Source organism: Sceloporus undulatus, unplaced genomic scaffold (genome assembly GCF_019175285.1).
Source record: "Sceloporus undulatus isolate JIND9_A2432 ecotype Alabama unplaced genomic scaffold, SceUnd_v1.1 scaffold_18, whole genome shotgun sequence".
Classification (NCBI taxonomy): domain Eukaryota; kingdom Metazoa; phylum Chordata; class Lepidosauria; order Squamata; family Phrynosomatidae; genus Sceloporus; species Sceloporus undulatus.
In genome coordinates, this window is record NW_024802940.1 from 270,335 (window position 1) to 290,959 (window position 20,625).

Here is a 20,625-nt window from a genome sequence, read left to right on the forward strand (position 1 = left end):
CAGTATAGTCAATGACAAGGAATTACTGCAATGCCACAACATCTGGAGGGCCCCTTTATTGCAAACGCCAAAGTTGAAGATTCATTTTGAATCCCTTTACATGTCAAAATAATGTATAGTGGGGTGACACCACATACCACCCTCATAGAAAATGGGCCCTATGTGTACGCACAGTTTCTGAACATGAGAGGAGGAATGTTCTGGATTGACTGTGTGTTAGAAATGGTGATGCACCTACATTTCACGTATATTCCTTCACTAATACTTTCAACATATGGGAAGTTCAAGTGGACACACCCCCTTCCCATAATACAGTTGGCCCTCTGTATCCATGGATTCTTTATCCACAAATATTAAAAAAAAATCTGAAAAGCAAATCTTGATTTTGCCATTTTATATAAGGGACACCATTTTACTATGCCATTGTATTTAATGGTATTTTAACATCCAGATATTTTGGTATCCACAGGGGATCCTGGAACCAAACCCCAGAAGATACCAAGGGCCTACTGTACATGGCATCTTCTTACATTCATATAGCAGGATGGGGAGCCCAATGAAAGGCAAACCACAAAGGCATTGGGGAAAGAGGCTTTTTTGGATGTGGCACCACATCCTTTGGAGGGAGTGCAAACTAGTTTCTCACTTCTTCATTTTGGCAAACAGCAGCCACTGTCAATTCATTTTAGCAGTTTTTAGATGTGCAGAAGTGATGTTTCAATCTGTCTATTACCTTGAGGCTAATTATACTGCTTTTAGGTCTGTCTTATTTTTGCTGCAAATTGCTTTGGGGGATCCCCAGAGTTGTTCCAACCAGAGTTAACATCAACTATCTCTTCAGCATGGACCAATGTCTCTCCCAATGCACCCACACTGGTGCTGCTGCTTTTTAGTAACACTGGAGTCATCCTTGGTCTGTGCTGATGATCCACATTGCAGCCATAATCCGTTTTGACACCCCTTGACACCATGCTCTGGCATTCTGGGAATTGCAGCTGGTTGTGGTACCAGAGCGGAGCACAACCAACTGCAATTCCCAGAATGCCAGAGCATGGAATTAAAGGGTGTCAAAACGGATTATGGCTGCAATGTGGATGCAGCTTTTCTGGCCCAGGCCTGGCTGCATCTTCTGCATTGTAACAGCCGCAGTAGCTGAGGATGGAGGCAGCAGAGCTTACCTTGAAGGACATCTTGAGCTGGCCTTCCTCCTCCTCTTCCTCCTGGAAGCTCATGCCTTCCTCAGCCCCATCCAAGGGAGGATCCGCATCCCTCTCTGGTGGTCCCTACTCTTCCTCCTCCTCCCTGCAAAGCCTGAGTTGCAAGAGAGGAAGAAAGAGGCGGTCAGGGGCTGGCTGGCCTTGCGCACAGCAGCGCCTCGCTGCAGGCGGTGGAAGCAGGACCGCGCCCGCGGAAGCTCCGCGGCTGGGTGCCAGGGTGCCAGCCTGCCAAGCTTTGCCTGTCTGCAGCCAGAAGCTTCCTCTTCCTCCTCCTCCTCCTCCTCCTCGGTCTGTCTGCCGCCTGCTCTCTGGTCCTCATTGCGTCCACGGTGGTCTCCTGCAAAGCTAGAGCCAGAGCCTTGCCAGGGAGGATGCACTGGCACACAGCCCCTCGTTAAGGAAGCATCCTCTCTTGCTCGCTGCCAGGCTGGCACTCTTTTGGTCGCTCCCCAGCAGACGCACTTTGGGAGGGGGGTGATTTCAGAGCACACATATATGCATACACACATACAGAGAGAGAAACATGTTGTGGCCCCTTTGAGACTAACTGAAAGAAAGAAATTGACAGCATGAGCTTTCGTCGGCTTCAGTCTACTTCCTCAGGTGCATTTCCAAATGCCCCTGAGAAAGTAGACTGAAGTCTATGAAAGCTCATGCTGCCAATTTCCTTCTTTCAGTTACTCTCAAAGGGGCTGCAGCATATGACACCCTGTTAGGAACAGACAATAACAAAGACTTGAAACAACTACTGATGACAGCTAGAGAAGAAAGTTCAAAAGCAGAGGTACAGTTGAATACTAATACTAGAAAACAAAAATAATTATCACAATTTATTTACTTAACTTTAAGGTGAGTAATGAACATTGAAAGAGCTAAAGATTTTCTGTACTTTAGTTCAGTCATTAATTGAAATGGAGATTTTAGTAAATATATATATATATATATCCGAAGAAAGCCAAGACTTGGAAAGGCAGCTGTGAAAGAACTAGATAAGATCCTTAAGTGTAAAGACACTTCATGAAATACCAAAGTCAAATGCATCTAAGCCATATTAATATTTATGATTTCTAGGTATGGATGCAAAAGCTGCACAGTGAAGAAAACTAATTTGAAATATGGTTCTGGAGGAGAGTACTATGGATGCCATGGACTACTAAAAAGATGTATAGATTTTAGAGCAAGCCAATTCCTGAATTCACAGTAGAAGGCAAAACAACTAATCTGAGGCTGTTGTCCCATTAAATACAATGTCATAGCAAAATGATGTTCCTTCTATAAAATGGAAAATTAAGGTTTGCTATACAGAATTTATACCTTTTTGGGATATTTTCAAGCTGTGGATGCTTGAATCCATGGATAAAAAAATCATGGATAAGGAGTGCCGACTGTATGATCCTTGTTCATATGGTGCACTGTAAAAATGAGTTGCTTCTCATTATGCTATCATGGCACAAAAGCATAATTCTGGATCTTCATGAATTTCTTAGGTCAACACTCCATATAGACTGAGCAATCAAAATATTCAGCTGTTTTGATATGGTCTGGCTTTTACTTTGCAATCAGCCAGTTTTATTTGGTATAGCCATAGATTCTTACAGTTTTACCAAGGGAATGCAGGTTTGAAATACAGATCAGAAGTCTATATGCATAACTTACAGCAACAGCTTTTAAAACATTCACTAGGATCTTTTGGTTCCAATACCAAATAAAACTGGTTGAGTTAGTAGTTGCTTAAGAGGTCAGCAGGGCACAGATCTCATTAAGGTGGGAAGAGGAAAAAGGGAATCATAAGGCCCTCCAGATGTTGAATTAGTCCTAGCGTAGAAGAAAGAAAGGGTATAAATAAAGGATGGATGACAGTATGACATCTGGAAGCATGCCTCATCATTGCCTCTGCTGACTAGAGCTGATGAGAGTTGTAGGTCAACAATATCTGGAAAGCTGCACAATTCTCACTCCTGACTGACATCATTTTAACAGTGTAATCAGTAACAAGTGCCATTTTGTTCAGTGTGGCTTAATCCCAAATACAGGATTGCAGTATATACAGTATATACAGATTTTATATACAGTATGAACATACTAACATTCATATGTGAAATAGGAAGCCATGTGTGTGCTATTTAGTGGCTTTGTGTAATCATTATTCCTCTCTTTCCTGCCCAAGATTTGACAACTAGAGATCAAGGAAGCATAATGAAAACAGACAACTCTGTATGGGCAGTATTTTTAAAAAGCCAAGGCAGCCATGTTAAACATTTTTTTAAATCTAAAATCTGTACTGTATTAGGGCATCAGGAACATGATGCCATAACTGCCATTTTTGGCAGAAAATCAGGAAATAAATAAAGGACAGTGTGATGACATGCTTTTTCATTAATCATTGAATCAAAGAGTGGAAGAGACCGCAAGGGCCATCCAGTCCAACCCCCTTGCCATGCAGGAAATCTAAATCAAAACATCCCCGACAGATGACCATGCAGCCTCTGCTTAAAGACCTCTAAGGAAGGAGATGCCACTACACTCCAAGGGAGTTTGTTCCACTGTCGAACAGCCCTTATTGTCAGGAAGTTCCTCCTAATGTTGAGGTGGAATCTCTTTTCCTGCAGCTTGCTATTCTCTTCCTCCTACTATCATGTGTCCCCCTCTCTAGCAAAGCAACCCAGCATTAGATGTACTCTGAGAAACACATCTCTTAGAACAACATGTATGTGTTCTTGACATTATTCACAAGAGTATTAAATACTTTTCTGATAGGTTTTAGTTAGAGATGCTATTTTAAATCAAGGAGCTTCAAATGTAATTCTCAGCAGAATGTTGCAGCATATATTTTGCAGATGACAGCTACTCAGTGTTTCCTGTTATTTTTACCTCAACAACAGTTAACTAGACTTAATGACAGTTGTGAATAGAATAATAGTTTAATCGTGTGCCTCTGAGGGAGAGAGAAGGCTGGCCCAGTTCCATCAGGGGCTAGCCTGAAGAAGGAGGCTCCTCCCTCCCTAACTGTCATCTTTCGGCCTCTGAGGGAGAGAGAAGGCTGGCCCAGTACCATCAGGGGCTGGCCTGAAGACAGAGACTCCTCCCTCCCTAACTGTCATAGTTCGGCCTCTGAGGGAGAGAGAAGGCTGGCCCAGTACCATCAGGGGCTAGCCTGAAGAAGAAGAGCCCTCCCTCCGGTCCATCTGCCTTGGTCCAGGCCTCAGAGGGAGAGAAGAATGCTGGACCTGATTCCCTCCCCCCCTCACCATTCCCTTCTCCTTTTGTGTCGTGTCTTTTAGATTGTAAGCCCCTAGGCAGGGAACTGTCTGTTATCCCCTCTATTGTAAACCGCTCGGATTCCCAGTGATTGGGCGGTATATAAATAAAACCTATTATTATTATTATTATTTAAAAGATTCTTCTTCATTGATTAGATGCACTATCAACAGAATAGCTTTCTCTAGGGGTTAAATTAAGTAGTCTTCTTAACTTCACAACTTGTCTTGCAAGTATTGCATACTTGACAGTAAATGTACATGAGCCAAAGTCAATAACGGAGCCATGTGATCTATGGTGCATTTCTTTTCCATCTAGTCTGTGAATGTATGAGAGCCAGCATGATGTAGTGGTTTGAGTGTTGGACTACAACTCTGGAGACCATGCTTCAAATCCTGGCTTGACCGTGGAAACCCACTGGGTGACCTTGAGCAAGTCACGGTCTCTCAGCCTCAGAGGAAGGCAAAAGCAAACCCCTTCTGAACAAATCTTGCCAAGAAAAACCTGTGATAGGTTTGTTTTAGGGTCACCATAAATTGGAAAGAACTTGAAAGCACACAACAATTGTTGCTTGTATCCCAATTAATTGTATCCCAATCTTGCATAAAATTAGTCCTTTAACAAACTTTTCATAGTATACGATCCTCACTTATTTTGTAGCACTGAGTTTTGTGGGTGGGTTCTATAAATTCTGAAAGAGCCTTCAGGTCTTCTGCTGGAGTATGGCAACCCCATGAATTTCACTGATTTCTTTTAGGGAGGGAGTATTAAGGAGGGAGTATGCAGTGGCTCAGGTGGTTAAGACACTGACTCTGTTGATTGCAAGGTTAGCAGTTCGAGGCCCGGGTGCCGCATGATGGGGCGAGCTCCCATCACTAGTCCCAGCTTCTACCAAACTAGCAGTTTGAAAGCATGCAAATGCAAGCAGATAAATAGGTACCACTCCAGTGGGAAGGTAAACGGCATTCTGTACAATCTTGCTGGCCACATGATCACAGAGTAGTCTCTGACAATGCTGGCTTTTCAGCTTAGTAACGGAGATGAGCACTACCCCCTATGATCAAACATGACAGGGAATACCCTTACCTTTATTCAAGAGGTGGTTTGATATTATCTTTGTCTGAAATATAACCTACATCACATGATATTCCTTTGCAGTTTCCCTTGCAACTATTAACCACACCTGACTCTGCTTCACTTTCAAGATCCAGTGGGATATGGATCCTTCAAGGTGTTTAAGAAAACCCCATGAAAACCATGTCTTAGGGTTGCCTTAAGTTGAACATGACTTGAAGGCACACAACAACAAAGTTGTATACTGCATGAAGAAAAATTATTACTGTATGTGATGCATAAAATCATTACAAAATAAATGTGAGTTTTCTCCTTATATTATTCAAAATAAACAGAACTCTGTCTTACCATTTTTTCTTCTGAAAATTCCAGGCGTTTTAACCTCTTCACATATAGCATCTGCTTTGTAATCCCAATAGTATGTTTGCATTTCTTTGTAATTTTTCAGTATTGGTATATCCATTTTAAATATGAAGTGACAATTCCTGTTCCCAGGACATGTGTGCACCATTGATTTGTGCAAGAACATTAATGTTTTGTGTTGAGCCTGTCTCTTTGCTTTTACTACTTTTCTCTCCTTGTTTGGTAGGAGCTTACTGAGCCAATACTCTGACTAATGAGTTAGCTGTGATCACTATCTATGATGACTCCATTGTATTTTACAGCTATTATGGATATTAATCTCAAGCATGCACAAGATTATGTATGCAAAACAATTTAATGTACTATCTTAATTAGGTGTTGATAATCTTGAAATATTTAATAAGTAGATAATTCTTGCATCAGTTTTTAAATCTAGTGGTACTTTTATGGACACATAAAAGTACTGTAATGCAAGTCCAATCATGTATGTATTTGTGTTGTTTGTATTTAAAAATCAGCTTTCCTATCAGTCAAGTAAAGGTGAAACCAACTGAAGGTTGGGACAGCTGTCAACAAATAACAATACATTGACATTATTACTGAGACATGATAATATAATCAGTGGACAGGAGAATATTTGGTACAGGAGATGTTCTTTTTCTAAGGTAGTGCAGTTTAGCTCTCAGCAAGACAAATAAGGTATGTGTGGTTTAGTCCAGATTATCTGAAAAGCCATGGCTGCATCCACATAGCAGAAATAATCCAGTTTGATACCACTTTAACTGCCATAGTTCAATGCCTTCTCTGGCAGAGAAGGTTAAATGTCTCACAACATTACAGTTTCCAGAATCCCAAAGCCGTGAGCCATGTCAGTTAAAGTGGTATCAATCCGGATTAATTCCACAGTGTGGATGCAGTCTGTATCTCCCTATACAAGCCTGCCCATGTTGTAACATCCTAAACAAAGGGCTTTCTCACAGTCCCATTATTGTCACAGGCCAGTCTGGTGAGAACACATGAAAGCCTATGGGGCTTGAATATCTGTGAGTTTCCATTTTCGCGGGGGGTCCAGAACGGATCCCTGTGAAAGCGAAGGACTGACTGTATTTTTATACTGTTGTAAATTATGGACATTTTAACATGATATTTAATTGTGTTTTTTAACTTTTGTACCATTAGGTTTTTAATTGTATCTGGTTGTTAACTTTGTTGTAAACTGCCTTGGATCCCTTGTTGGGAGAATGGTGGGATACAAAATATATAAGTAAGGACCTATACAGATCAGCACTTTGTGCTGGCTTGTGGGAGGAATTAGGGCTCAGCGTCCACACACTGGACATGCTAACTCCGCCCCTAGGGTGCCATTTTAGCACGTGCCAGTCTACACAGTGCACGCCATCATGACACCCCTCCAGTACTGCACTCACATGATGCAGCACTGAAGGGGCATCATAAAGCTGTGCTGCTGTGTCTATGGCACTCTTGGAGGGTACAAAAAGGAGCCACTTTTTGCAGCTCCTTTTTGCGTTCTTCGGAGGCTGGATTGGGGCATGAGGTTGCCGCGGCCCCGATCCAGCCAGTAAAAGGGCAGCTGCATGCCACCCATCTGTATAGCCCCTAAGCAAACAAATAGGAGATGCAGGAACTGCAGAAAAAGACACTGGATCTTAGCCACTGGAAGAGCAATACTTTCAGATCAGAATTACACACACACACACACACACACACACACACACACACACACGGTATAAAAAGCTGATGGAGCTAGAGAACAGATGAGATTTTTGAAAGCAATTATTGGGAGCACACATTGGGAATGAGTATCATACTGTCTGGCTCAGGTCATTGGACCAGAGGGAAGAGTTGAAGGGAAAGAACACAATGGAATTCTGGAAAATGGGGGATGTACTCTGGTTTTCTTGTGGAACAAAACATATGTTAAACCATGTTGTTGTAAAAAAGACTTTTTAATTTGTTCCGCTGACATGTTTCTTTGGATTAAATTGATTTAGCATTAAATGCTACAACAACAGAAAAAGAGAAACAGAAGGATTAACTTGTGAAGAAGAGTTTTGCCGAAATGTGTACATTTCCCATTTTCCAGCATTGGACCAGAGGAAAATATTGTTAAGAGGGATGCCCACTGTCATTAGTGGGTTCAAGTAGCCAGGTAAGTAACACTGACACTGGCCCTGATTAGTATATGAAGTGGCACAACCCATATTCTGTATTTTATGAAAAACTGATATAGACCAGGTATATTCCTCATATGCCACAATGAAAGGATAATGTTAAGATTCAATTCACATTATTTGAGATCCAATAATTAGATAACTGTGAGTCATTTTACAGTAGGTATAGGAAATGTTCTTAGACCTTGTTACATGGCATATCCTACCATCCTCACCATTTACTTGCTGGCTAGGGCTGCTGAGACTGATAATCTTGCAGAATCTTGAGAGTCACACAATCTTCACTCCTCTCCTATATGGACAGGAAATGGGTCACTTAGGTTAAGAACATAGGAAGTGTCATTCTGGATCAGACCATATACATATGTAGTATAGGACCATGTTCAAACAGTAGCCAACCACTTGCCTATGGGAAGCCCACTTGGGTTCAACACCTGTCTCCTTTTTATGTTTGCCAGCAACTAATATACAGAATCATCCTACTTTTGGTACTAGACAGAATACATATCCATTTCACCCAGTAGTCAGTGATAGCCCCATCGACCATGAATTTCTCCAGTCTCCTTTTAAATCTGTCTCAAGTTGACAAACATCACTATTTAACCAAGATAGCAAATTCTATAGTTTAACCATGATGGTTTGGTGAGGCAAGAGTCCCCACAATAGTTTGCATTCAGTGTAATTTCCTTATTTCTACCCTGGACAAGACTAAGTGTCTTGTCTAGAAACAGAAGCAAAACATTTCTGTTTCTGTAGTAAAGAGAGGACATTCATTTTCCAGGAACTAAAATGCATCTCATAATACAAGTCCAGTACACGAATGGCAAATCCTCAAACCAGGCCAACACATAGGAACATTAACTTGGTCATTAGGCAACTGAGCATTCTTCAGTCACTCTAAGGAATCCTTTCCTTTCTTTGAAGAACCTTATTTGCCACAGTATGCATAACTGGACACTTAGTGAGTGAGCAACAATGCACTTTCGGTTCCATCCAGTAGTGGCACTGTTGTGTATGCTGCTCAAAACAAATTTATCAGCCTGTAACAAATTCCATTATGTCTTTGTATCACTGGTAATGTGGTTTTTGTGTGTGTGCCTTCAAGTAGTTTCCAACTTATGGTGACCCTAAGGTGGCTCTATCATAAGATTTTCTTGGCAAAATTTGTTCAGAGGAGGTTTGCCATTGCCTTACCCTGAGGCTGAGAGTATGTGACTTGCCCAACATCACCCAGTGGGTTTCATGGCTGAGTGGGGAATTTAATACTTGTCTCTAGAGTTGTAGTCCAACATTCAAACCACTGTGTCACCCTGGCTCTCCTCACTGGTAATACAACTCATTATATTTCTTCTCAGAAGCCCCAATGAATTGAATGTGATCAAATTTATAGTCCACTAGAAGCAATCCACTGGATCAGTGGGAACTTAGAAAGTCAACACATATGTAAGATCTATTGACTCATTAGGAGTATTCTCATGAGGATGTCCCATTTTTAGCCTGGATTTTAGCCTGCATTTCACTCTAGGAATGTATACCAATCCTGCAGTAACTGGATCTACCTTTCTGAACTGTAGAGCTATGAGTATAAAAATATTTATTCCTCCCCTCCCATCTTAGGAATTTTTTCTTTACGATTTTGTTGTGTGACTTTAGTACATTGTGTGCAAGTTTATGATTTCATGCTTTCATTTGCCAACTTCCCCTCCCCCTCCCCTTTTCTTGTGTATTTTATGACTCATTCTGTAGTTAACTGTTTACCTATCCTTAAATAACTCAATAAGGGAAGCTGGATTTATTTTCATGTCTTTCCTTGGCTTGGCTTGGCATTATTGTCTGTGCCTGTTTACATTGCGTGCGTGCGTGCGTGCATGTGTACCTTCAAGTCACCTGTCAACTTATAGTCATCCTATGAATTTCACAGGGTTTTCTTAGGCAAGGAATACTTAGAGGTTGCTTTGCCAATTCTTTCTTCTCAAATATAGCATACAGCACCTGGTATTCAGATTGGTCTGCATGACATGTTCTAAAGATATCCCAATATACTTCCATTGGCAGTCTCCCAACCAAGTATTAGCCAGCGCTGACCCCATTTAGCTTCCATGACCAGATGGGATCTGGTGCCTTTAGGGTACAGTTGTCTCACAGTATCTGGACCCCCCATGGATACCAAAATCAGCGGATGCTCAAGTCCTGTTGCTTTCAGTGGTGGCGCATGCATGTGCTGCACTGCCATTAAGGACAACAGAACTTCAATGGTGGTGCATGCCATGTGCATGCGCCACCACTGGGGATAACATGGGCTTGCTCTCCGCGGATACTGAAATCAGTGGATGGCAAGCCTGCAGATACTGAGGCCTGATTGTATTTAGGCCAGGACTGTTCACATTATACTGGTGTATAATTATGTTAAGACCAATATAACAATGTTGCATCTAGAAGGTTATAAGTTCTGGCTTACTGATGGGCAGTTGATAATGCTAAAATAAAAACTTACAGTACAGTAAAATCTGTTTTTAATACAATGTCTGTATTATACAATGTTGTTTGGTGTGCAGCCAACACTATGTTTGTTCATGACATGAGGATGGGAACAGTATGTGTGACATATGGAAGCTTGTTATTGTAACAATTTAGATTGACAGCATCTTAAATGAGATTCTCATCACTGTTTTGCACATACAGTGCATATATGTTCTACAAATATTCTGTTATCCAGAATTGAATCGTGCCACCCTAAGGACTCTATCCTAGACAGAAAGACTAATTGAAATAGTGGAATTTACATTGAAGTAAATGTGCATAGGACATGTTCTAAAAAATACCCAATATACCTACATTTAGGCCTACTGAGTTCAACAGGGCTTAAAGGAACTGAAAGCTTCTGCTGTTCTTCCATTTTAGCCAGGTCAAAGTACAGATTATCCTAAACTTGTGATCAAACTATTTTGGTACATGTGACCAAAAAAAAAAAAAACCCCCACAAAAAAACCCCTCACAAGCAATCTGAAACTCTTTCATGATATCACAGCTGTGCTTCTGAGGTAGTTGCCTCACTCTTCCTAATAGCCAGGTTAGCCAGAGCCTCTGGCCTAAATCCAATCGCAAGTCCTAACTAGAGTAGACCCATAAAATCTGATAAGAACACTTGATCTTAGCCAAAAGGCCGAGATGTGGCCTATTACATCATTAGGATTTACATAAGTATTGATTTGCTGTTCAGTAATTGGTTTGATAAGTCTGCTGTAGCTGGAGCTACAAATTGGATTTACGTCCTTGATTCCTGAGATTATTCATGAACTGAGTCATAAGATATGAACTGAAATGAAGAACTTTTGCCGCATCAGCATTTGAAGTTATGCTTTTATTTTATTTATGGTTTTGTTTGGTGTCTGGGGTTTCCCAAACAATTGCTGTTAAATTTCCAGCATTTCCTCTTTATGGTTTTGGTTGGTTGGTTTCTCAATAATTCCAGAGTCTCGAGGAAGCTAACCTGTATTAAAGGTCAGAGGCTCAGGAATATTTTGACTTTTGACAGACAGAATACCTTGTGGCAACACCTACATCCTCCTAACAGGGCTCTGGGTAATAGAGCAACTAATAGCAGCTTCCCTTAACAAATATACCTTTAGGCAAGAAAGCACCCTCAGGCCAGAAATGTCCTGTGCTTTATTCTCATATTTGATGGGCAGCCACAGCCCTGCATCTTTTCATCCTGGGACCAAGGACAGGGACTAGATTCCACATTATTGCCTTTAAAACAAGATGCACAGTATATGCAATTTGTGAAAGTTAGCATGTGGTGAGGATTAGCTTTCAGCTGATCATCAACCTAACCTTTAACAATTTGATCCGACCTGATCTGAAGCATGATGGAGAGCACACTAAACTGATCCAGGAAAACACATAAGCCACAAAGACAAAGGAGCTGTTTGTGTGCTTGTGGTCAGCAACTATTTAGGCATCTTGGCTTCTTTTGCTAAATTCAGAGCACTGTGGGCAAATTACACTTAATTCTTGTTTTCCATTATTGTCTTAATGGAATTTTGCCCAGCCTAGTGTTTCACAAATATAAATAAGAACATCTGATATTCTACAAAAGCATAATTGAAAATGCAAAATTTACACAGGACATGGACTACTTGCCCTAGAATTTATGCCACTGGTCAAGTGTGGTGAGCAGGGGAATGCGATACTAACATATGACTAGCCATCTAGCTAAATTTATGTTAGATGTTTAATACAAGCAGCTATTGACAGAAAATAAGGGAATCTTTAAAAGTCAGGAATAGCATTTTATTTGTTCCATGTGCTATTGATGTAGTCTTGTCACCTATCTTGCCAGATAAATACCTGGGGAGAAAATTGACATTACATCCTTTGTATTTCACATCCTGTTTTTAATGTGCTGCTGCCAACAGTTCCTTTTCTTTGTCATATAGGTCAAAAAATGGTGATGAGGGCACTTCTGGTATTGCTTCAAAACAGCAACTCGAAACACCCTACTTATTCAGAACTCTTCTGAGTAGTCCTCTGACATTCCGAATGTCCAAACACTTTGCAGTTTTTTTTAAAGTTCATCTATCATTTTGAATGATAAAAACGATTGCAACATAGATATAGGACATAGCTATACTACAAAATTATACCAGTTTGATTCTGATTTGATTGTCATGACTTTGTCTTATGTAATCCTAGGATTTGTTGTCTGGTGAAATACTTCAGATATTTTAGGCGTCACACTTCAGCTACATCACTAGAGCTCTCTACCAAAGAATTCTGTTCTTGAAACTACAAATCCCAGGACCATAGGATGGAGTCATGGAAGTTACACTGCTATTGAAGTGCTATAATTGTACAGTGTGACTATACTCATAGAAAATCAAGGCAAGGAAAAAGAAGCAGCATCAAATTAAATAAAAGAAAGAAACTACTACAAACTGACTATAAAAACATATACAAAGAGTCAAATGTAAAATATGCTGAAGTACAGCTTATAATAAAAATCAACACAATGTGTTCTTTGACATTTGTCTACATGAGAACAGGGGAGGTACATACTTTTAAATATTTATAATACAGTTTATAAAATAAGTGAAGAAAACTGCATTTTCATGAATCGGTCTGTATCTGTGTGTCTTACTACATACTTGCCTAGATGCTTTATCTTTTTGGCTACCACCACTTCCACCGTTTACCTAATTCATTGATCAGATTTAGAACTGCCCACTTTCTGTTGATAAGCCACTTCTTTTCTGTCTTTAAGCAGCAGGAACATGATGGGTTCACCCATGGAAGACACCTTCACAAAAATATGTGCGCTAATGGCCAGTCTTACAGCAGTACAATAAGGGTAGACGGTCCTTGACTGAAGGTACAGTGTGCCTGTGTTATATGTGGGCTTGCCTTACATGGCTTCCAGCATATGATGGAAGCTGTGTCAGAAAAAATGCAGATGTGCCCTGGAAGAAGTAATGGGGTACCCCCCCGTGGTGTGTGCCCCACAGCATGCCGCAGACACGAGCCCCATTATTTCTAATGGGACTTGACTGTACATGTTTTTGCCCTTATGTGGGGTGGTGGTGGTCCAAAACGGATCCCCTGTGTAAAGGAAGGGCCGACTGTATATAATCAGCATAAATACAAAAACATTTAAGATGACGGAATATTTGACAAAAGAATTGAGCTGGATCTTTGCATAATAACTAAGTTGAATAATTTCATTTGGAACAGAAGTAACTGCATAACTAGAAATATAGATCACTTCTGAAGACCACCTGTTGTTTGTGTGTTTGCATAAATTTCTAGTTGGTAGTAAGTGCTCAAACTCCATTGTGGCTTTCCATGCTGAACAGTCCCCACACCTTGGTCTAATTTTACACAACCTTTTGATTGTTACTGTATCCCCTGCCATCTCAATTCACACACATTTAAGCAAGCAGCCATTTTGCACACCACCAGAAGCAGCTATTGTCTTCTATGCCAGGGGTATAATTAATCCTCTCTGGGCTTTATTCTAGATCAGTGGTGGTGAACCTATGGGACAGGTGCCCTTTTTGGCATGCGAAGCCATCTCTGAGGGTACATGGAGAGATGGGAGGGCGCGGGAATAGGAGAAACAGGTGTGTGCCTGTTCCTCATCTTACTCCACCCTCCCATGCCTTTAGCTGCCTCCCCGGAGACACTTAAAGGCATGGGAGGGATGTGGAAGAAGAGGAACAGGGCATGCTCTTATTCCTTCTCTTCTCCACCCTCCCATGCCATTAACTGTCTCTGGGGAAGCCTCACCACTGGAAGTCCCACCCCCAGAAGGCAGAGGTCCTGCCCCCCCAGAAGTCCCACCTCCTGGCACCAGGTGACACCCTATGAGGGAACGCCTTTCAGTTTGGGCACTCAGTCTCTAATAGACGTGCCATCACTGTTCTAGATTCTAAAGGAGCTAACCAAAGTGCTGAACTTTTGTCCTTATGCAGGCTTTTTGATGCCACACTTTTTGATGACCTCTTCTTTCATCGATTCTAAATTACTACACAATACTTTATATTGTGGTCCGCTCTTTTGCAAGTGTTTCCACAACAATTTTGCATCCATGCACTGATTTTCCCCCTCTCAGCTGAGTCCATATCTTTCCCCCTATCAGTTGACTTCATACCTCACCCCCCCCCCCCCCTGTTGACCCCATGCCTTTTCTTTTTTTTGTCACCTTGGTGCTATCAACCCATGAACTAGGTAATGCTTTTCAACCATGTCTACATTTTGACAGTGTTGTGGTCCCTAGCCTGTCCAATAATCAGGGTGTACCTGTATAGTTTTAGCCCTTGGATAACTCCTTTCAAATCTGAAATAAAATATGGAGAACATTCATTGCACCCCGACAAGTCAGTCTTTCCCCCAGCCCTGTGCACTCCTACACTTCTTTCAGGTGTGGATGGCTCATGTTCAATACAAGCCTGATTCAAGCAGGGGCAGAAGAAAGCAATGTGGTCAACTACTGACAATGATCATGTGAATGTCCCCTGTTGTTTTCTTCATACACATACTCATTCCTTGAAAAGCTGTAGGAGTCTCCACAAATCAGTATTCATTATTTTAGTAGCCAGCATGCTGCAGTGGTTTGAACATTGGACTAGGATTCTGGAGACCAGGTTTTGATTCCCACTCAGCCATGAAACCCACTTGGTGACCTTGGGCATGTCATATGCTCTCAACCTGAGGGTAAGGGAGTGGCAAACCTCCTCTGAACAAATCTTGCCAAGAAAATCCCATGATAGGGTTGCTTTAGGGTCCTCATAAGTTGGAAATGACTTGAAGGCACACAACACACACACACACATATTGAGTAGCTCTAAAACTGCTGAGAGATCTTAATGGTCATTTTCCAAGAAAAAGAATTCATAGAATCATAGAACTGGAAGAGGCTGTGCAGTCCAACCCCCTGCCATCTAGGAATACACAACCAAAGTCCTCCTATCAGATGGCCATCCAGCCTCTATTTTAAAATCTCCAAAGAAGGAGATTCCATCACACTCTGAGAGAGTGTGTTCCACTGTTGAACAGCTCTTACTGTCAGGAAGTTCTTCCTAATGTTAAGGTGAAACCTGTTTTCCTGTACGGGAGCTGTATAAATGTGCATATAGAATTAGAGAGCTAATGTGGTATGGTGGTTTGAATGCTGGATACGGGCTCTTGAGGTTGAGGGAACAGAGACGAGATAGGTGGATACAGCTATACATTCTTCTGTGTAATGTATGGCTGAGTCTTAATTTTTCAGAGATTAAAATGTTGACTCAAACATATATTTCCTGCTAGAGAAATATTAACTTACATATTACATTGAACTTTTTCTGCAGAGTGTCAAAAATTATATTTCAGTCTTCCTGTGCCAGAGGCTAATTCAGCACTTTGTCAAGGTTAAAACAGCATCAGTAAAGTGCCAGTGTTATTTGATAACTTACTGTGAACTTCTTTGGAAGATTTTGATGAATAGGAATGAAGTGGACAGGCAGATCATGTGGTTGTCTAAGCAGGTAAAAGAATTCATATTCACTTCATTTCCAGTTCTGTAAGAACAAACAACGCACACCTGATTATACAATGAAAGTACTTCTTTTAGGTATTAATATGAATTTTAAAAACTTACTTTTTTACTTCAGAGTTTTGGGGAAACCCAGAGTTTTTAGATGTGTCAGAATCGAGGTGGAATTGAGATGGGTAGGCTAATTGGTGGGCAAGTTTGGTGTGTGTTGCCATTATTTTATTTTTTACATACAGGGCATAGTAACCGAAAGCTAGCATGGTTTCTGAAATGGAAGTGTTTAGTATTTTATAAACTTTTTTTTTTTACATGCAGTCATCCCTCTATATTTGCAAGGGCTGGGGGCATACATCTGTGTGTGTGCTCCCTCGCTCATTCAATCAGTCACTCAAGGGGGGGGGGGAAGAGGGAGGGAGTAGCCCAATCTATCATTTGCTCCATTAGTTCCAATACACCATGGGGAATAAAGCTGCCCATCTCCTTTGCTGGATGAAGCAATAGAGCACTTTACCTGGTTGCTGCTGGCTTCTCCCTAGCAGAGCCCAGCCATGAGATCAGTGGCAAAGGGGTAAATTGGGTTTCCCCCTCACTGTTGCTTGACTTTGCAGCAACTTTGCCAGCAGAGCTCTGCTGGAGAAGGGGTGGCAGTAACTGGGATGAAAAGCTCCATTGCAGTGAAGGGCATGGGCAGCTTCTGTCCTCTCTCTCTCTCTCTCTCTGCACACCAGGAGACATTAAAAACACATGTTTAAAAATAAAACAATAGATAGTAAGGGGCGAGGGGGAAAGGAGATATTTAGACTTCCCTCCCTTACTCATGATCTCTCACTGGGATGTGAAGGCTGGGAGAGGATTGGATGGGGCAGGCAACCATTAGAGTGCAAACTGGTTGAACCTTGTAATCTGTTTACAGTCTGTTCTCGTGTTGATCTTTTTATTTGGTTTTAATCTCCATTCTTAATGTATATTTTTAAAATAAAAGATTGTTTAAAATTAAAAAACACACAAACTGACAAGATTGACAGGTAAATAAGAAGGCTATTGATTGATAGGTTTTGGCATGCTGAGAAGAAAAAAAAGTGCACTGCTTTTATACCAATTTGAATCTGGGCATGGGAAATGTGTGACAGTCAGTACAACTTAAGCCCAGTTTATTTCTGGTGTGGCACTTACAGGGTCACTGCAGCCTGGAAAAATGCAAGGTGAAGCTGAATTTATTTGAAGCTGAATTTATTTGTTCAGTGTAGACAACCCCCACATCTTTTTCTTGCACATTGATGAGTTTAATTCCAAACCTATTAGGACAATCATATAAACATTACCACAAAAGACAAAATCCATCAGTTAAAGAGGAGGGTTGGAGAGAAACAAATTAGGATAAACACTTGCATTAAATTTGAATATACCAAAGGCAAAGGAGGAGGCTGTTTCCCCACTTTTCTACCCCCATTCAATGGACTGTACCGCATTTTTGGTTAAAATTGGCCAAAATCCAGCCCAGAAGTAACTGGAACTGTCACTTCCAGATCCACATCTAATTCACTGGGCTTTTTTCTATTATTTAGCTGATTCCTGACATACGAAGGAAGTTTTGGGAGTGTTTTAACATAAAACGCCATTCTTTAAGGCACTTGAGAGGTGATGTTCCTCCCCCCCGGGGGGGGCACTAGGTAGATCAGAGGGTTTTTCAGGGACTTGGCTACATGGGGTCCACTGACTACATTTTCTTTGCTCCTGGCAAACAACCATGTATATTTGTGGTATTAATGAGTACTTTCAACTTATTTCTGACTTACATTGACACTAAGTCAAACTTGAGAGCCAATGTGGTATACTGGTTGGAGACCATTGTTTGAATCCCCTTTCAGCCACGGAAACCCACTGGGTGACCTTGGACAAGTCACACACTCTCAGCCTCCAAAGAAGGCAAAGTCAAACTACCTCTAATCAAATCTTACCAAGAAAACCCTGTGATAGGTTTTCTTTGGAGTCACCATATGTCAGAAATGACTTGAAGGCACACAACAACAAAGTCAAACTTATCTTGTGGTTTTCTTGGCAGGATTTGTTCAGAGGGTGGTTGCCATTGCCTTCTTCTGAGGCTAGCAGAATGTGACTTGTCCAGAGTCACCCAACAGCTTTCTATATCTAAGCATGGATTTGAATCCTGGTCTCAAAAGACTTTTCAGAAGTGGAGAGATCTGGAATGAAAAGGAGGATGGCAGGAAATGGGTTAAGGAAATGGCGTTGCTGTGTATTGTACCTCTTATTCTATTTTGTATTTATTTAATTTCTGTAGCACTTTAAATATCTTGCAGATAGACACAAAAGAAACCTCATTTTTGAAACTGCCATAGGGACCAAGCCTAATCTGGTTTTGGCTCTTACCATCAGGAAATTTTTCCTAATGTTTTAGGCATGGATCTTCTTTCTTGTAATTTGAATTTATTTGCTCAAGTTGTATGCTCTGGAACAGTAGAAAACAAGGCTTTAGATATTTAGAGACTTTTATATATTTAAAGATGGCTAACATGTCACCTCTGACTAAACATATCCAACTCCCTGAACTGTTCCTGATAGGACTTTGTTTCCAGAGACTTTAGCATCTTGGTCATCCTCTTCTAAACACTTTCCAGTATGCAAAGTGATCTTGTAGCACCTTTGAGACTAACTGTGCAACAGAATTTGTAGTATAAGCTTGATTCCTCAGATGCATGGAGACAAACTTTCCAGTTCTTTGTGGGTTTTTCAGGCTATGTGGCCATGTTCTAGAAGAGTTTCTTCCTGATTGGTTCACATACACAAATCCATCACCTCAGTCTGGTTATAGTATGAAGTGATTTTCAGTCAGATCCTATGTGTGTGTATATATAGAAGTCTCACTGTGTTGAACTGAGTGTACTGCTCCTAGGTCAGTTTGAATGGATGAGAATTTAACTGAGTTAATTTTTTTAAAATTAAGAATTAGGTGCATTTGACCATAGCTGTGGAGCTGTATTAGTATGCTTGCATGGGATATTAGTGCTACGGTCCTATAGCTGCTGCAGTCTTTTTGTGTCTCCTTCTTTGTGGATGGGGAGGTATACTGGTCATTTCTAATCTGTTGGCCATCGTTGGCCATTGAAGTATACTTGCCAATAGGAAATCATTGGGGAATACTTTCCCATAGAGAAAAATAGGAGAATACTTGCCCATAGGGGGCCATTGGGGACCATTTGCCCATAGGGGACCATTGGGGAATGCTTGCCCATAGGGGACCATTGGGGAATGCTTGCCCATAGGGGACCATTGGGGACCATTTGCCCATAGGGGACCATTGGGGAATGCTTGCCCATAGGGAAGTTAAAATCTGTGTTTCTAAAACATTCAGCACCAAAACAGGAATCAAATCAATGCTTCCCTATGGGCAGGATTCTCTGTGGGCAAGTTCTGCCGTTTGTTTTGAGTAGGTCCATATTAACCAAAAATTGATATACTTCTTCTCTCTCTCTCTCTCTAGTTTTGTCTTTTTAAAAAAAGTGTTTTATTCTTTTAATACTGTCATAATTTAATTCCTTTTTTTAATGTACTCCCCCTTCCCACCCCCCATGTTTTTAAATGTCCTGTTGTTTTGAATGCTGTGAAGCCTCTTTGAGTCCCAAGTTCTGGGGAAAGACAAGGGCACAAATAACGATGATGATGATGATGATGATGATGATGATGATGATGATGATGATGATGATACCATCTCCTTCCCCTCAGGAGAGGAGGCTTCCCTCCCTTTCCAAGGCGAGCAGCAGGGGGTGCCTTCTCCTTCCCTTTCCCTTTCGGTGCCCTTCTTCTTCTGTGGAAAACAAAAGGCTGCTGATGACTAGGGGAGAGAAGGGGAAGGAAAGAGGGAGGGAGGGAGGGAGGGAGGCCGGTCTCCTGCCTTTCCCTCCTCCTCCTCCTCCTCCTCCGAAGAGCCATACGAAGAAGAGACGCCGCCGAAGAGGTCTCCTCTTCTGAGGGAAAGATGGCGAGGAGGAGCCACTTGACAAGAGGAGGAGGAGGAGGAGGAGGAAGGGGAAGCAGGGAGCCCCCTTCGGCCATGGCTATGGCGGCGGCAAGGCTGCTCCTGGCGCTCGGGTGCTGGGCCCCAGTGGGCTCCCAAAGCAGCCTCCTGCAGCCGCCCTACTTCAACCTGGCCCAGGGGGCCACCATCGGGGCCACAGCCACCTGCGGCCAGGACCAGGAGGGCAGCCCCCGCGCCGAGCTCTTCTGCAAGATGGTGGGGGGCCCCGCCGCCTTCCCTGCAGGGCAGGCCATCCAGGTGAGGAGGAGGAGGAGGAGGAGGAGGAGGAGGAAGGGCAGCCACTGTGGCACCTGTCAGGCGCACAGAAAGGAAGGAAGGGGCACTATCAGCTTCCCTAGGCTTCAGTCGACTCCTTCCTCAGATGCATTTGGATATAATAATAATAATAATAATAATAATAATAATAATAATAATAATAATAATAATAATGCTGCA

General features: G+C 41.7%; 2 protein-coding genes across 3 annotated transcripts in view; one reads left to right on the top strand and one right to left on the bottom strand.

The window, feature by feature from the left end:
• LOC121917434 (ankyrin repeat domain-containing protein 29) overlaps window positions 1–18,044 on the bottom strand; it is a 54,967-nt gene extending 36,923 nt beyond the window's left edge. For both annotated transcript variants that reach the window (XM_042443399.1, XM_042443398.1), the window contains exons 1-4: window positions 17,310–18,044; window positions 16,057–16,161; window positions 8,320–8,396; window positions 1,179–1,311 (exon numbers count right to left, since the gene is read on the bottom strand). In XM_042443399.1, coding sequence (XP_042299333.1) covers window positions 1,179–1,232 — 54 coding nt within the window. In that variant the 5' untranslated portion in view covers window positions 1,233–1,311; window positions 8,320–8,396; window positions 16,057–16,161; window positions 17,310–18,044. The remainder of the gene's footprint in view (window positions 1–1,178; window positions 1,312–8,319; window positions 8,397–16,056; window positions 16,162–17,309) is intronic.
• Window positions 18,045–20,078: 2,034 nt separating this feature from the next.
• LOC121917435 (laminin subunit alpha-3-like) overlaps window positions 20,079–20,625 on the top strand; it is a 177,831-nt gene continuing 177,284 nt past the window's right edge. The window contains exon 1 of the mRNA XM_042443401.1: window positions 20,079–20,427. Within this exon, the coding sequence (XP_042299335.1) occupies window positions 20,131–20,427 (297 nt within the window). The 5' untranslated portion in view covers window positions 20,079–20,130. The remainder of the gene's footprint in view (window positions 20,428–20,625) is intronic.